This window comes from Heterodontus francisci, chromosome 7, assembly GCF_036365525.1.
Source record: "Heterodontus francisci isolate sHetFra1 chromosome 7, sHetFra1.hap1, whole genome shotgun sequence".
Taxonomy (NCBI): Eukaryota; Metazoa; Chordata; class Chondrichthyes; order Heterodontiformes; family Heterodontidae; genus Heterodontus; species Heterodontus francisci.
Genome location: NC_090377.1, coordinates 28,832,351 through 28,849,548, shown reverse-complemented (window position 1 = coordinate 28,849,548; position 17,198 = coordinate 28,832,351). Strand labels below are relative to the sequence as shown.

Genomic DNA, 17,198 nt, shown 5'->3' with positions numbered 1-17,198 from the left:
AGAAGCTGTTATGTGATTGGTTAGGCCAGAGTTGGTGATGGCGGAGGGTGAGACGCACAGTTTGGTTCACCGGCAGTTGCGGGACATTGTTCTCCTGCAGCAGCGGAAGATTCGGAGCTTCGGCGAAATGGTGAGAAGTAGCCCTCCGCTCGTGGATGCTCGATTTTCGGGGCCCTGGAATTGCCACAGTAGCGGCCGGCATTCGCTGCTCAGGAGCTGGTGTCGCAACCCTGGAGTTCCCCTTCAAATCTTATACACCCTCTCTTCACAAGCCTTTCAAAACCCATGGCCAAACTGAACAACTACTACTTATGTTTATATAGCACCTTAAATATCACAGGGCGCTTAATAGGAGAGTTATGAAGCAAAATTGGACACCGATCCACATAGGGAGACGTTAGGGCAGATGACCAAAAGTTGGGTGGTCAAAGAGGTAGGGTTTTAAGGAGCGTCTTACAGGAGAGAAGAGAGCCAAAGAGTTTTAGTGAGAGAATTCCAGAAGCGGCTCTCCTGTTCATGGCCTGATGTCTTGTTGGGACCCTTGCTTTTCCTGATATAAATGACCTAGACCTTGGTGTACAGTGCACAATTTCAAAGTTTGCGGATGATAAGAAACTTGGCAGCATTGTGAACTGTGAGGATGCATTTTGGGAAGACAGTCAAGGAAAGGGAATATACATTAGGTTGGTAGGACCCTAGGAAGTACAGAGGGATCTTGGTGTACTTGTCCATAGATCACTGAAGGCAGCAGCACAGGTAGATAAGGTACATGGGATACTTGCCTTTATTAGCCGAGGTATAGAATATAAGAGCAGGAGGGTTATGATGGAGCGGTATAAAACGCTGGTTAGGCCACAGCTGAAGTATTTTATGCTGTTCTAGTCGCCACATTATAGGAAGGATGTGATTGCACTGGAGAGGGTGCAGAGGAGATTCATCAGGATGTTGCCTGGGCTGGAGCTTTTCAGCTATGAAGATAAACTGGCTAGGGTTGTTTTCCTTAGTGCAGAGAAGGCTGAGGGGAGACCTGATAGAGGTGTACAAAATTATGAGGGGGGGTAGATAGGAAGAAACTTTTTACCTTAGCGGAGGTGTCAATAACCAGGGGGCATAGATTTAAGGTAAGGGGCAGGAGGTTTGGAGGGGATTTGAGGAAAAGATTTATCACCCAGAGGGTGGTTGGAATCTGGAACACACTGCCTGAAGGGGTGGTAGAGGCAGGAACCCTCACAACATTTAATAAGTATTTAGATGAGCACTTGAAACGCCATAGCGTACAAGGCTACGGGCCAAGTGCTGGAAAGTGGGATTAGAATAGATAGGTGCTTGATGGCTGGCATGGACACGATGGGCCGAAGGGCCTGTTTCTGTGCTGTATAACTCTATGACTAAGATAGTGTAGAACTTCAAAAGTTGGTGGAATGGGCAGACAGGTGTCAGATGAAGTTCACTACAGAGAAATGTGAAATGATACATTTTGGTAGGCAGAACATGGAGAGACAATATAAAATAAAGGGTACAATTCTAAAACGGGTGCAGCAGCAGAGGGACCTGGCTGTATATGTGAATAAGTTATTGAAGGTGGCAGGACAGGTTGAGAGAGTGGCTAATAAAGCATACAGGACCCTAGGCTTTATTAATAGGGGACATAGAGTACAAGACCAAGGAAGTTATGTTGAACTTGTATAAGACAATAGTTCGGCCTCTTCTGGAGTATTGCGTCCAGTTCTGGGCGCCATACTTTAGGAAAGTTGTGAAGGCGTTCGAGAGGGTGCAGAAAAGATTCACGAGAATGGTTCCAGGGATTAGGAACATGTTAGGAAGATAGACTAGAGAAGTTAGGACTGTTTTCCTTGGAGAAGTGAAGGTTGAGAGGAGATTTGATAGGGGTATTCAAAATTATGAGGGGTCTGGACAGAGGCGGTAGAGAGAAACTGTTCCCACTCATGAAAGTTTTGAGTTCGAGAGACAGATTTAAAGTAATTGGTAAAAGAAGCAAATGTGGCATGAGGAAAATCTCTTTCACGCAGCATGTGGTTAAGGTCTGGAATGTACTGCCTAAGAGTGGTGGGGGCAGGTTCAATTAAAGCTCTCAAAAGGGAATTAGACTGTTCTATGAAAAGGAAAAATGTGCAGGGTTACGGGGAGAAGGCGGGGGAATGACACTAGGTGAATTGCTCATTCGGAGAGCTGGTGCATACATCATAGGCTGAATGGCCTGCTTCTGTGCTGTAACAATTCTGTGATTCTGTGAACTCCAGACTTGAGCACCTAATCTAGGCTGTGTCTTTCAGATGAGGTGTTAAACTGAGGCTATATTGGCCCTCTCAGGCAAATGTAAAAGATCCTTGGCACTATTTTGAAGAAGCAGGGGATTGCTCCCTGGTGTCTTCGCCAATATATATCCCTGATGATGGATGTTGATCACTGGACGTGAGGGGTGGGGAAGCGCATTCCAGGTTGTGAAAGGTGCTATATAAATGCTTTTTCCTTTCTTCCATTTTGCAAGTGTAGATTGTTGTTGCTATTACTCATTGTTGATCTGCCTCCAGAGTACACTAATTTCCCTGTCATAAGGCTACTTTTCATGGGGTTGAATTTGCAATGGATGCAGTATAACTCTTATCCTAACTGCCCTGTGGTGGTAACTAATTTTAATCGGAATAACCATAATGCTTTTGCCTCTAACTTAATTTGCTTGATAGATTATTCCAAACATTTCACATTCTTCATTTCTGTTCCAAATTGAATCCACTAATTTGCATCTATAATCCTCTGCTCGTACTAGTCTGCTTTTACCATGCCTACATGATTCGCTCAAGCTTTGTGTGCTTCGTTGATGCCTGCCCTTTAATTGGCTTCTTTCTGCACTATAAAGCTATGTTTCTCATTGGTAATGTCAAAATCTCTGAGTCACTTCACTTTGCACGCAGTCAAGGCCGAGTGAAGTCTTCAGTGAAACAGGATTAGTTGGAGGGGGGAGGGCGGGTGCGGTAGTTTGATCAGGGAATACAGATGTAGTGGAATCACTTTTAAAGTTATGCATTATGTTCATATTTTTATACTCATGATAAATTCCCACTGCCCCAATCAGAAACTGCTGATGTATATCTGCCATGCTCTCATTATATCGTCCTACTTGTGGTGATATTGTATTGTACTTCTATTGGTGGGAAGGTGTAATTTCTATTTTAAATGTGCACACAGTGTCATACAGGACCCCACCTGCCAAGAATGAGGTACATTGGTTTGAAAATATGAACATTGTTTTTTTTTTACTGTTGGCGCGACGAAATGACATTGAACAGATCAGCTGTGGCTGGAAAAAACATTTGCATGCTAACAGATGGTGCTTGTGTAGACAAAGGACCATTCCCTAACACATTCAACCCACAATGGATGTTGATCACTGGACGTGAGGGGTGGGGAAGCGCATTCCAGGGCTTGCTGGGGTGATGTAATCCACAGGGGCCAGGACTGGTTGGATCAGCTGGTCACATGACTAACTGGCTGTTCCAGGGTTTTTTGAACTAGCCACAGAGTGTTTGAACTGAGAAAGACTGTTTGCTCTTGGACTGAGAAGATATCTCCTGTCTGCTCCCATCTCTTTCTCACAAACCTCTGAATCCACTGAAGACACATGAACCCCAAGAGAGAAAAGCCTCCTACAGCGAACAATGTCTTGGAAGATACCTGGGCCCCAACGAAAAGCAAGATCTACCTACAATCAAGGACTCTACAGTGAGCTCGAAGAACTGTAACAAAAACTCTTCAGATAGTGCCTCAAACTTTTGGGCGCGTCATGTATCCATAGGCATCAACCGAATTAGAGCTTAAGTTCAAGTTTAATAAATTTCAACATTCTTTAAACCTAAGAAAACCTGTTTGTTCTTTGCCTTATATTTGGAAAACGGTGAACAAGGATTCACGAAGAGGGAGCTAAAACACGGTGTTTTAAGAATTAAACCTTGTTACGGTAAGACCAGGTGAAGGCTGAGAGGGACCCCTAGACACCTTTCTCACCTGGTTGTAATTGAAATTTGGGTGCTGGCGTCTGGGATTGACCCACAGACAAACGAGAAATTGGAAGTGGGAAGCCAAATTGTTCCCAGCCAAAAAAGAGCAAGATTTTAATACAGGTTTTCTTGTGGTTGTGTGTGGTTGAATACTAACATATTTGTGACTGAAGCTAGTAGCTCCCCAAGCCAGGGTGAAGTAACTTGGGATAAGTTAAAAGCATTGTCTATGGAGGAGTTGAGAAAATTGAGCAGTGTGGAATCACTGTATGTGGCAATGCTGGGAAGTCTGAACTCTCAAGACTAGTGGCCAACCATTTTTCCCTTGAAACTGAAGGAGCAGAAACAGGATTAGAAGTAGATTCCAACAGGGTATTGCCTACAAAGCTACAATTGGAACAGAGGAAACTTGAATTAGAGGAAAGGGATAAAGAAAAAGCCTTTCAGAAGGAACATGAAGAAAATGAAAGGCAGGAGTGGGAGAGAGAAAGGATATTCCGGAAGGAATGTGAAGAGAGAGCTGAAGCGGCTTGAGTTAACTGGGGTGTGGGGGGGGGGGTGCAACAGAGTAGAAATATAGAAACATAGAAAAATAGGAGTAGGCCATTCAGCCCTTCGAGCCTGCACCACCATTCAATACTATCATGACTGATCATCCAAACTCAATACCCTGTTCCCGCTTTCTCCCTTGATCCCTTTAGCCCTAAGAACTATATCTAAGTCTTTCTTGAATATATTTAATGATTTGGCCTCAACTGCTTTCAGTGGTAGAGAATTCTACTGGTTCACCACTCTCTGGGTGAAGAAATCCCTCCTCATCTCAGTCCTAAATGGCTTAGACTTAGTCCTTAGACTGTGACCCCTGGTCCTGGACTTCCCTGCCATCGGGAACAACCTTATTGCATCTAGTCTGTCCAGTCCTGTTAGAATTTTACAGATTTCTATGAGATCCCCTCTCATTCTTCTAAACTCTAGTGAATACAAGCCTAATCGACCCAATCTCTCTTCATACGTCTGTCCTGCCATCCCACGAATCAGTCTGGTGAACCTTCGCTGCACTCTCTCCATAGCAAGAACATCCTTCCTCAGATAAGGAGACCAAAACTGCACACAATACTCCAAATGTGGTCTCACCAAGGCCTTGTATAATTGCTGCAAGACATCCTTGCTCCTGTACTCGAATCCTCTCGCTAAGAAGGCCAACGTACCATTTGTCTTCTTAACTGCCTGCTGCACTGAGTAACTCCACTGAAAGCATACCAATATGGAGGAGCGTAATTCAGGGCTGGGTACAAAATTGTTAAAACTAGCTCAACTAATCCCAAAATTCAATGTGGAAGAAGTTTTTGTGCCCTTTGAGAAACTGGCATGGCAGCTAAAATTACCAGCTGAGACTTGGCCTCTTTTACTACAAAGCAAGCTAAACAGAAAAGCCCATGAGGTTTATTCCCTGTTGGCAGATGAGAGTTCATCAAATTATGAACTGACCAAAAATGCTATCCTCGGGGCATATAAATTAATACCCGAAGCCTTTCCTAATCACCTCCACAAATCCAAAAAGGACAAAGGGTGGGAAGGTGATAGGAGCCCAAGCTGTTCTGGGAGAGAAAGAAAAGCAGGAGACTCAGGAGGCCCTCCTCCAGCCAAAGGGGAAGGTGCTGCGAGCAGTAAGAGTGAGACCCGGAGATCTGTGTGCTTCCAGTGTAATAAAGCAGGGCAGTTAAAAGCTGACTGCTGGAAACTAAAGGGGAAACCTGTAGGGTTCATCAAGGCATATCCGCTCAGTGAAGAAGTGAACCTGATGGAATACACAGCAGAACAAGCTGTGGCTTTGACTGCAGTAAGAGCGAGACTCAGGAAGCTCACGGCTGCAAGTGCAGGAAAATTCAGTAGGATTCTTGAAGGTTATCAGAGTTTTGTGTTTGAAGGGAAAGTAACCCTTCGAGAGGGGCAAGCAAGCCCATAGTAATTCTCAGGAATACAGAGGCTACTAGATCCCTTTTACTGGGAAAAGGCCTGACCTTTCCCCCAGAGAGTGCAGTGAACACCAGAATGGTGGTGAATGGTATTGGAGGGTATTGGTATTGGAGAGTATGCCTGTACCCATACTCTGGGTGCACCTGGAGTGCGACCTGGAGATCACTGAAGGCAGCAGCACTGATAGATAAGGTGGTTAGGAAGGCATATGGGATACTTGCCTTTATTATTTGAGGCATAGAATATAACAGCAGGGAGGTTATGATGGAGCTGTCTAAAATGCTAGTTAGGCCACGGCTTGAGTACTGTGTACGGTTCTGGTCGCCACACTATAGGAAGGATGTGATTGCACTGGAGAGGGTGCAGAAGAGATTCAGCATGACGTTGCCTGGGCTGGAGCATTTCAGCTAAGAAGAGAGACTGGATAGGCTGGGGTTTTTTCATTATAGCACAGAAAGCTGAGGGGGACCTGATTGAGGTATACAAAATGATGAGGGACATAGATAGGGTAGATAGGAAGAAACTTTTTCCCTTAACGGAGGTGTCAATAACCAGGGGGCATAGATTTAAGGTAAGGGGCGGGAGGTTTGGAGGGGATTTGCGGAAAAATGTTTTTACCCAGAGGGTGGTTGGAATCTGGAACATACTGCCTGAAGGGGTGGTAGAGGCAGGAACCCTCACAACATTTAATAAGTATTTAGATGAGCACTTGAAATGCCATAGCATATAAGGCTACGGGCCAAGTGCTGGAAATTTTTAAAAAATTCATTCATGGGATGTGGGCGTCACTGGCTATGCCAGCATTTATTGCCCATCCCTAATTGCCCTTGAGAAGATGATGGTGAGCTGCCTTCTTGAACCGCTACAGTCCATGTGAGGTAGGTACACCCACAGTGCTGTTAGGAAGGGAGTTTCAGAATTTTGACCCAGTGACAGTGAAGGAATGGCGATATAGTTCCAAGTCAGGATGGTGTGTGACTTGGACGGGAACTTGCAGGTGGTGATGTTCCCATGCATCTGCTGCACTTGTCCTAATGGGATTAGAATAGATAGGTGCTTGATGGCTGGCATGGACATGATGGGCCGAAGAGCTGTTTCTGTGCTGTATGTCTCTATAATTCTTTGACTGAGTTTCGGGGCCAGTGACCGTAGGGATTGTCCCTGATTTGCCTGTGGATCGGGTTGACCTGCTCCTAGGTAATGATCTAGCGGGGGTGAAGGTTGTAGACGCCACCCCAGTAGTGAAAGAAAGACCGTAGGAGGTCAGAGAGACAGGACCGTGGCTGGAGACGGACCCCTGCAGCTTCCGTGAATGTGCAATGCATCAGGCCGTGATCAAACCAGCACCCCCGGAGGAGACTGCATTGGCACTGCAGGCAAATGACGATGAGGTCTGTCTGTTCAAGACTTTCTTTGGGAAGTTAGAAGACTCAGGGAGTGAATTAAATAAGGTTTCCCTAGCTGAGGCTCAGCGAGCCGACCCAGTGTTGCGAGAGTTAGCACAGGCTGCCCAGTCTGAAAGTGAAGCAGAGGGAGTCCCTGATTGCTACTATTTAAAGAATGAGTTACTGATGAGGAAATGGAATTCTCCTCATAGAGCTGAGAGCAAGGAGTGGACAGTCGTTCACCAGTTAATGGTGCTGCAGAGATAGCGGAGAGAAATATTAAGAAGGGCTCACAAGACTACAATGGCTGTACATGCCGGTATATGAAAGACCAAAGCCTGCATAAGCCAGCAGTTTGACTGTCCAAAACTCTACAAAAATGTGGTGGAGTACTGCAGGAGTTGCCACATGTGCCAGGTTGAGGGGAAACCCCAATCTACAGTGAAACCTGCACCCCTAAGTCCTATACCAGTGTTAGGAGGACCCTCCAGCAGAGGGCTGGTGAACTATAAGGGACCCCCGCTCAGAACAAAAGGAGAATGGGGCGGCATAGTGGTGCAGTGGTTAGCACTACAGCCTCACAGCTCCAGCGACCCCGGGTTCGGTTCTGGGTACTGCCTGTGAGGCATTTGCAAGTTCTCCCTGTGACCGCGTGGGTTTCCTCCGGGTGCTCCGGTTTCAAAAGACTTGCGGGTTGATTGGTAAATTGGCCATTGTAAAAATTGCCCCTAGTGAGGGTAGGTGGTAGGAGAATTGAGGGAAGGTGGGGATGTGAGAGGGAAAATGGGATTATTGTAGGATTAGTATAAATGGGTGGTTGATGGTCGGCACGGACTCAGTGGGCAAAAGGGCCTGTTTCGATGCTGTATCTCTCTATGATTCTATGAGACCGACAAGCACAAGGCTGGCAAAAGTTTAGAAAGGGAACGGGACAAGTTAAAGGCAGTCTGGGAGGAATCCCAGATGAAAACCCCTACTGTCTGGTCAGCCAACCCCGAAAAATGTGAAAAGTTAGACTCCATATCCTCCTATGTAAATGCAGACACTGGAAGCACCCTACCAGAGTTGCTAACGGCATTTACAGGAACCTGCAGAGACAAAGACCTCTAGGGAGCAGAGAAACTGAGGGTGATGCCTCACCTAGTTGATGTCCCACAGGGGAGTGCACAAAAACTGCAGGCAGGAGTGCCACAGAGGACAAAGGGGAGATTAGCAAAGAATCCTCCCCCACAGTCACATAAAAAGCGCACGAGCCATCCCCTGTAGTCAAAAGTCTTTGCATGGCTCAGCCAAGCACTGAGAGTGTGTTCAGGATAGACCTGCCCACTACTGACTCGCCTGAAAAAAAAAATCCAACTCAGGGCTAAATAAACCTAACCATCTCAAAGACCCTGGGCAGCCATGGAAATAAGCAAACTGAAGAAAAACTTCCCCAAAGAACCATATGTTTACTGGGATGCCAAAAAAGGGGCAATTGAAGCAGCACTGGCTCCAAAAAAAGACAGGCTGTTATAAGTCAGGATTTATGAATGAATGAGAGAAATGCATGGTATTTTCTTCTGAATCTTATATTTTCTCTCGACCCTTTTAATGAAATGCACTTTTCTCAAATCGCATTTCATTCTGCTTGGTGTGGAGGTGTCATGCAGGCCCTCACCTGCCAAGAATGAGGCACGTTTGTTTGGTCATATGAACATTGATTTTTTTTTACTGTTGCTGGAGCGAGGAAATGACTTGTTGAACAGATCAGCCGTGGCTAGAAAATATATTTGCATACTATAGATGGTGATTGTGTAGACAAAGGACTATTCCTTGACACAATTCAGCCCACAATGGATGTTAATCACCGGACAGTGAGGGGGTGGGGAAGCGCATTCCAGGGACTGCTGGGGTGATGCAATCCACAGGGGCCAGGACTGGTTGGACCAGCTGGTCACATGACTGACTGGCTGTTCCAGGGATTTTTGAACTAGCCACAGAGAGTTTGAACTGAGAAAGACTTTGCTCCTGGACTGAGAAGATATCTCCTGTCTGCTCCCATCTCTTTCTCACAAGCCTCTGAATCCACTGAAGACACATGAACCCCAAGAGAGAAAAGTTTCCTACAGTGAACAAGGCCTAAGAAGAACTGTGCCCCAACAAAAAGCAAGACCTACCTACAATCAAGGACTCTACAGTGAGCTTGAAGAACTGGAATAAAAACTCTTCAGATATTGCCTCAAACTTTTCCACTTTATTTTTCTTCTCTCTTCTGTCTCTATTTGCATGGGTGTATCGCGTATGCATGTTAGCATAGGCGCATCGTGTATCCATAGGCGCCAACCGAATTAGAGCTTAAGTTTAGTAAATTTCAACCTTCTTTAAACCTAAGAAAACCTGTTTGTGCTGGTTTCTTTGCCTTACAAGTGGAAAGTGGTGAACGAGGAACAAGGAGGAGCTAAAATATGGTGTTTTATAAATTAAACCCAGTTACAGTAAGACCAGGTGAAGGCTGAGAGGGACCCCCAGATACCTTTCTCACCTGGTCGTAACAATAGGGAAAAAGTGCTTACAAATGCAATATTTGTAATATACATATACTGCTTAATCTCTCACTTGCTGGCATGCACCCCCTATGGTTCTAATGCAGTTTGTCTTTGTCACGTGTTTAACTGACGCGGGAGAGAGCAGAGTGAGGCCAAAGGTCGAATGGAGTGGGAGCCCAGTTGGGTTCAAGGTCTGAAGTTGGGGCTACATCTGCCAGTGACACAAGTCCTCCTCTGTCCCCTTGTATCTTTCTTCCTGTGTGTAGCTGCATTGTTTTCACTCTTCTGGTGCTATCTGTGATTTTATTATTCTTGAACTCTGTATATGTGTATATATTTTTCTTTGTTTCTCACTTTGCATTCTTCACTTATCTAACAGGTTGGATGGTGGCTCTAACAAGATAGCTATAAAAGCAAATAGTTTTGTGTATACCTTTTGCTGAGCTGTACAATATATATTGTATATATGGCTTGGCCATGTGAGCCGCATGGAAGATGGCAGGATCCCCAAAGACACATTGTACAGCGAGCTCGCCACTGGTATCAGACCCACCGGCCGTCCATGTCTCCGTTATAAAGACGTCTGCAAACGCGACATGAAATCGTGTGACATTGATCACAAGTCGTGGGAGTCAGTTGCCAGCATTCGCCAGAGCTGGCGGGCAGCCATAAAGACAGGGCTAAATTGTGGCGAGTCGAAGAGACTTAGTAGTTGGCAGGAAAAAAGACAGAGGCGCAAGGGGAGAGCCAACTGTGCAACAGCCCCAACAAACAAATTTCTCTGCAGCACCTGTGGAAGAGCCTGTCACTCCAGAATTGGCCTTTATAGCCACTCCAGGCGCTGCTTCACAAACCACTGACCACCTCCAGGCGCGTATCCATTGTCTCTCGAGATAAGGAGGCCCAAAAGAAAGAAACAATATATATGTTGGAGTGGAACAGAGCAGTAGCGTAAGCTTGGTTTATTTTTAAAAAAAGCTCCACTAGTACTTTTTCAAATCGTCGCAAATCTTTGTAACATTCTGTTCTGATGAAAGGTCACAGACCTGAAACGTTAACTTTGCTTCTCTCTCCACAGATGCTGCCAGACCTGCTGAGTAATTCCAGCACTTTTTTGTTTTTATTATCTTTCTAGAATTGTACTGCAGTAGTTAACAATTTATTATTAAATATTTTCCTCAGTCATCATATTTGATGACTACCAGACTCCATAATCTACTAAAACATGATGATCCTTTATTACTGATGCTTAGTTAGCTTTAACGCCATCCAACTGCTGTTCTATATTCTGCATCAAACTGCTGTAAAAGATAAATTGTCAAACTATTCTTCTGTCATCACGGATGCAATCTTGCTGTATAATCATATTTATTAATCTGTTCTGTATATACTACTACAAAATTCCTGTCCATCAGCTCAGCAGCGATGACAGGGCCAAGAATTTTTTATATATTTGAAATAAACTACTTAACACAATACAATGCATTCCATATTTAGTTGAAACAGCGAGAAGAGGAGTCAGTCAGCAGAGAGGAATTTGAAGTTGTTGTGAAGGAGTTGGAGGTGAGAACTTTGAAGCTAACAAGACCGATCTATGTATTTTCAGTATGCCTAATCATTTTCTACACCAATTCATGAATCTATAACATTCGTGTATATAATTTAAAGTATTTATCAGACTCATAAAAGTATTGACCTTCAAAGCACCACCTACAGCATTTGCCATGTGTTTATGAATAATGTTAAGGGATGAGTTTATTTACAATATTGTGCTATACTTGTCTTTGTTGACCAGTCCTTACCACACATATTCAGCCATTCAACATGAGAATGAGAAAACTTTGAAATATTCTTTCTTATAGCTGTTGTAATGTATTGTTTAACAGAACCCCTTCTGCATCATTGTTTTTTTGACCCCTAAACACAATATCTGCTGCTGACACTGTTCTGCTTATATTTGAGACAAAAGCAGCTGAGTAGTGCTGTTAACTCTGTCATGCTTCTTTACAGAATGAAAGACTTGAACATGCTAAGACTAAAGCTTTACTTTCCAAGGAGTCTGAAAAACTGCAGTTTGCACTTGGTGAAATAGAGATTCTAATGAAACAGCTGGATCGGGAAAAGAAGGCCTTCGAAAATGCGTAAGTTTTTTTTCACTTGGTTACATAAGCACAGTGACTACATTTCATAAAGAAACTCATTGGCTCTGAACTGCTTAGGAACACCCTGAGGAAGTCAAAGGAACTACATAAATGTAGAATTGTTAAAACTTTGCACTCCCCAAGAATACTCTGGTTATTTTTGATACTGATTTTACTGCTTTGAAAGATGTAGAACTTGTCATGTAATATAACCTAAACATTAATTATAAATACAGCCCTTATTAAACTAGTGCATATTTAATTCCTACTTGATCTTAAGTACACAACTGCTGTGTTAGTCTTGATAGTATGGTGCAACTAGTTTTAAATATGACCTCCATGCAATGTTATTTTTATCTGGTGTTGGCAGTCATTTTGAAAACGGCTGTTGCATCATCATCACAGCCTGTTGTATTGGAAATTTTGACCAATGGGATGCCGTAAATGGAATTCATCAGGTTATTGCCTGCAGAAAAACATTGCTGCCTGCAGAAGCTCAGGATTGGAATAAGAAGGAAGAGAATAAATATTATAACTACAATTTAGAAGGTTAAAGAAGGAATTATGGAAACTAACAGTTGAAGAGGATAAAGAACTGCAGGAAATATATTAAACTACCATAATGTGTGATTTGTGAAGCAGCAGAAATAATTAAAATTATTGCTGGATAAGTTTGCCATCTTTGGATTAATGACAGTACTCATGAGGCTGTGTGAATTAAAGTTTCAAGAGAATGAAAGAAAATGCAGTTGTGGTGGGGAGGTGGCTTTCCATTTGCTGCCGGCCTGGTGGATTTACTGAATTGAAATATTTTTGGGTGAGAAGTAGTTAGTCCTAATACAGTAAGTGGGGGTAAGGAGTGTTGCTGCTGCTGCTTGGGCACTTGCAGCAATGGATCATAGCTGGTTGCTGAAGAAGGCACCAATATTATTTTTTAGGCACGCTAACCAAGTGCACTCTGTTTGCAAACCATTTGAAATTTAAATCTCTCTCTACTTTCTCAGCAGCTCTATTCCAGAGTGCAATAGTGTTCCTAATGCCATTTGAATATACTGATCCAAATATGGCAGGACAGGCAGGGAGTCTGCCAAATGGCTCCCAGTTAATTTCCCGCCCTCCCCCCATTTTTTCCCCAAAAGCAGGTGGTATTGGGGAGGAAAATCTAGCCCATGCTCTTTGAAAGCTAAATAAAATATACTCCAAACTTACCTCATAACAACTTGCATGCAGTATTTAAATTTGGATTGACAATGTGTTAGCTGTGGCTCCGTGGCTAGTACTTTCACCTCTGAGTCAGAAAGTTGTGGGATTGAGTCCCACTCCAGAGACGAGCACAAAGATATAGGCTGATGCTCCAGTGAATTACTGCCCTGTCAGAAGTAGTCTTTTGGATGAGACATTGAAATAAGGCTCTGTTGACACTCTGCAGCAGACTCAATAAATCCCATGGCACTATTTTGAAGAAGAGTAGTGGCGTTCTCCATGGTGTCTTGGCCAATATTTATCACTCAATCAACATCACTAAAACCATTTATCTGATGGTTATCACATTGCTATTTGTGGGATCTTGCTGTGTGCAAATTGGCTGCCACATTTCCTACATTTCAACAGAGACTACACTTCAAAAGTACTTAATTGGCTGTGAAGTGCTATGGAAAGTCCTGAGGTCCTAAAAGACGCTATATAAAAAAAAAACTTTTTTAATTAAAAAATTCTGTAGGTGATCCAGGTTTGATTCAATGTGCAGTGGAACCCCGATTATTATAATGTAAGGAACCTTCCTCCATCAATAGAAAGTAGCAGCAAATGAGGAGCTCCTGCCTCACACTGCTAATTTACTGCTCTAAACTTCTTCCACCTATTCAGTCCTCTGCAGCACTACTCCTATCCATTGATCCTGAAGACAATAAATAGCTGATCCACTGAATAATTCACCAGTCCACAGCTGACCATGTAGCCTGCGTCTTCAGCTACCAGACCTGAGTAACCTTGTTATATGTGTTATCACAGTGGGGTTGTGGGGGGGGGGGGTTGTGGGGTGGGGGTGCCAAGCTACCAAATCTCTACCAAATTTCCAAATTTCTTTGTGTTGTAACCATTTTATGATAAAATGTAATACACACTCGGCTCTGACAATCTTAAAGGCATTCTCCACAACAGTTCACACAACAAAAGAATGTACTGAAACAGGCAGGTTCAATGTTGAGTTTTAAAGTTGACAGTTTCACTGTACTGCAGGTATTGTCTTTAGGGATCAAAAAACATGTCCCTGGAAGTCTGTGGTTGACCACGGGATCACTTTAGTATTCTATCTTGAGTCTTTGGTAGGTCTGATGCCCGGTGCTGCTGTCAGATCCGGCAGCTGGAAGTGCAGTTAGGATATCAATAGATGGGTGTACAGCACTAAGAGACCTTTATGACAGGATCTACAAAGGTGAGTGCTATTGAGAGTTAGTGTTCATCTATAATTCTTGAGGATAGTAGGAACATGTATGATCAAAATTCCACTGCATAGTTCACTTAATTTTTTATGACCCTTTTTTTTTGGGGGGGGGGGGATGTTAACAGATCTTTCTTTATTTATTTACTACAGTGGGGCTATCATGATTTAGCCTTATTTCAACAAATGATTTTTATAATGCAAACATGTCTCTGTTTTCACTCTTTACAAAGATTGGAAAGCATTAAAAACAAAGCAGTCAAGGAGTCAACCAAAAATGACAAATTAATAAGCAAATGCAGTGGTAAGTCATAGTTGCTGTTGTAAATATTCTAAATGTCTCTGCATCTTTTATTATATGGAATATGTTACATGCCCCAGTTTATTCCCTGAATACCCACGAACTTTTTTTTTTAAGTGAACTTGTTAATATTTGTAACTTTCCTCTTCTCTCCTACCCTGCTGCCCTACCCACATACACACATATACGCACGTCTGTTTTGTGGACAGGAACAATACAATAACAATGCACTAGATCTGTCCAGGTTCGTATGTACCTAATTTTCCTGTCCCAGTCATTATAATGGTCTGAAGGTATGCCCAGTGCTGTCCCACCAATTGCCTGGACCTACCACTAGAAAGCAGGATAGGAAACAGGAGTTGCAGCTCCATGCCTGAGAGCCCTGCACATGTGCTTCTGGCTGTGGGCCTTGGGACCATCAATCTGCTGTTTTCAGCAGCAGTCCAGAAGTCCCCAAGATCTGATTGGTAAGCTGTGTAACTTCTGAAACTTACCTTTTGGGGCCCTCTTCAATCTGCTGTCCTCTTTAATCTGCTGCTTCATCCCTTTTTGGGGCACTCTATGTCTAGGTGCCCACCGCAAAAATGTAAGAATACTGAAGTCCCAACAATGGTACTTATGCTGAAAAACAACAAACATTCACCAAAAATAATAGATTCTGAAAGGGGTTGACTATTTAATTGCTTTGCCTTTAGGTTGTAGCATGCAGATTGCAGGAATCACAGGTTTTATGTTTCCTAAAATATGTATGGTAGATTTTATAAGGGAATAATTCAGCAGGTGTAGAAAAATAGATTTCAATAGAAACTAATTATTTGTGAATTATTTGCAGAGATTGAGAGTCAGATGGAAAAACAAGATGATATTCTCAGTAACAAAGAGGATCAAATTAAAGAACTTTGTCATCTACTTGCAAAGCAGAAAGATGCATTGAAGTAAGAGTGTAAATCTTTCTGCAGGAGAGCTTTGTGGTCAGAAATATTTTTTAATATTGTAAACGGACTGTTTTTGTGTTCTGTATACAGGCAACAGGTTACTGACTTCGAAATACAGAAACAGCAAGATGCTTATATAGCACGTGTACTGAAAGAAAAAAAGAGGAAGACATTTCAAAAGTTCCATCATGCCCCTAAGTAGCAGTGTCTGCATAAACTTGTAAATAAACTTTAATATTTCTTCAAATGTTGAACTAGCGTCAATTAATTAAATTTTGAATTGTTGTGCTGACACTGATGCTAAGCTCAGCATGGAGTTGCCCAAGCAGTCTCCAGCATTGTAATGGACAAAGCAGCAGCCAACAGAATATCAAATGGATTGGCCATTGCACAACCTGTTCTGGTGTTGGTTTTCCTGGTTCTACTCCTGGTGACTTGAGGCACACTTTTTTTTTTAGCAAAGAATTAAGTGAAATACAGTGTAATTTGTACAAATTGGGAATCTGCATTCCATTCCTATGCCACAGCTTATCATGTGTTTTGCCTTTAACTGTATTTGTGTCCTGTCAATCAGAAATGGTAGAGCCTCATTGACATTTTGTTTAAGGCCCATTGTTTTAGAAGCAGGTTGACCAACAGTGCCATTTGGGTCACCAACGACATTTGTGTTGTTACTGTAACAAGTAAAGACTGATGTAAGATTTAAGCATTTTGCCACTTCAAAAATCTTGGGGAATTTGCTTTGGTTGCTACAGCCTAGGTTTTTAGTGATATTCACTATTCTGAACTGTGCTAAAAAAAAATTTAAAATAAAGGTTAATCGCCAGTAAGATTTTCTGATGTATATCTTGTAGCCCCTATTTTGCCAGCTTTTAGTAAAATGACCAGAGCCTTCACTGACAAGGATACCAAACATAAAGTTACCACCTTACTACGTTACATAAATAAACTGCATGAATGACCAGCACTGCCCTAGAACCCACCATTCTGTTCCCTATGAAAATTGATCTCTCTTGTGTGTTAGCAGTGGCTTAGTTGGTAGCACTCTAGCCTCTGAGTCACAAAGTTCCGGGTTCAGGTCCCACTCCAAGGGCTTGAGCACAACAATCTAGGCTGACACTGCAGGGAAGTATTGAGGGAGGTCAGCACTGTCGGAGGTGTCTGTCGGATGAGATGTTAAACTGAGGCCTCATCTACCTGCTTGGATGGGTGTAAGATCCCATGGCACTATTTCGAAGAAGAGTAAGGGAGATATCCCTGGCCAATATTTATTCCTCATCAACATTACAAAACAGATAATCACATTGCTGTTTGTGGGACCTTACTGTGCACAAATTGGCTGCTGTATTTCCTACATTACAACAGTGAACACATTTCAAAAGTACTTAATTGGCTGGGGCTGCTCTCAAAATAGATTTCTTTTCCTTGGGCTTGAGCTCAATAGCATTGATTGTTGAAACTAACTTGTCAGTCATAAC

At 43.0% G+C, this 17,198-nt stretch overlaps 1 protein-coding gene across 2 annotated transcripts; it reads left to right on the top strand.

The window, feature by feature from the left end:
- Nucleotides 1-31: 31 nt before the first annotated feature.
- LOC137371689 (spermatogenesis-associated protein 24-like) lies at nucleotides 32-16,541 on the top strand. Of its 2 annotated transcripts, XM_068034483.1 has the most exons (6): nucleotides 32-130; nucleotides 11,401-11,466; nucleotides 11,914-12,044; nucleotides 14,718-14,788; nucleotides 15,618-15,720; nucleotides 15,811-16,541. In XM_068034483.1, the coding sequence occupies exons 1-6, from the start codon at nucleotides 38-40 to the stop codon at nucleotides 15,920-15,922; spliced, it is 576 nt and encodes a 191-aa protein (XP_067890584.1). In that variant the 5' UTR covers nucleotides 32-37; the 3' UTR covers nucleotides 15,923-16,541. The 2 variants fall into 2 exon arrangements, with proteins under 2 accessions (XP_067890584.1, XP_067890585.1); XM_068034484.1 differs by lacking the exon at nucleotides 11,401-11,466.
- Nucleotides 16,542-17,198: the final 657 nt, after the last annotated feature.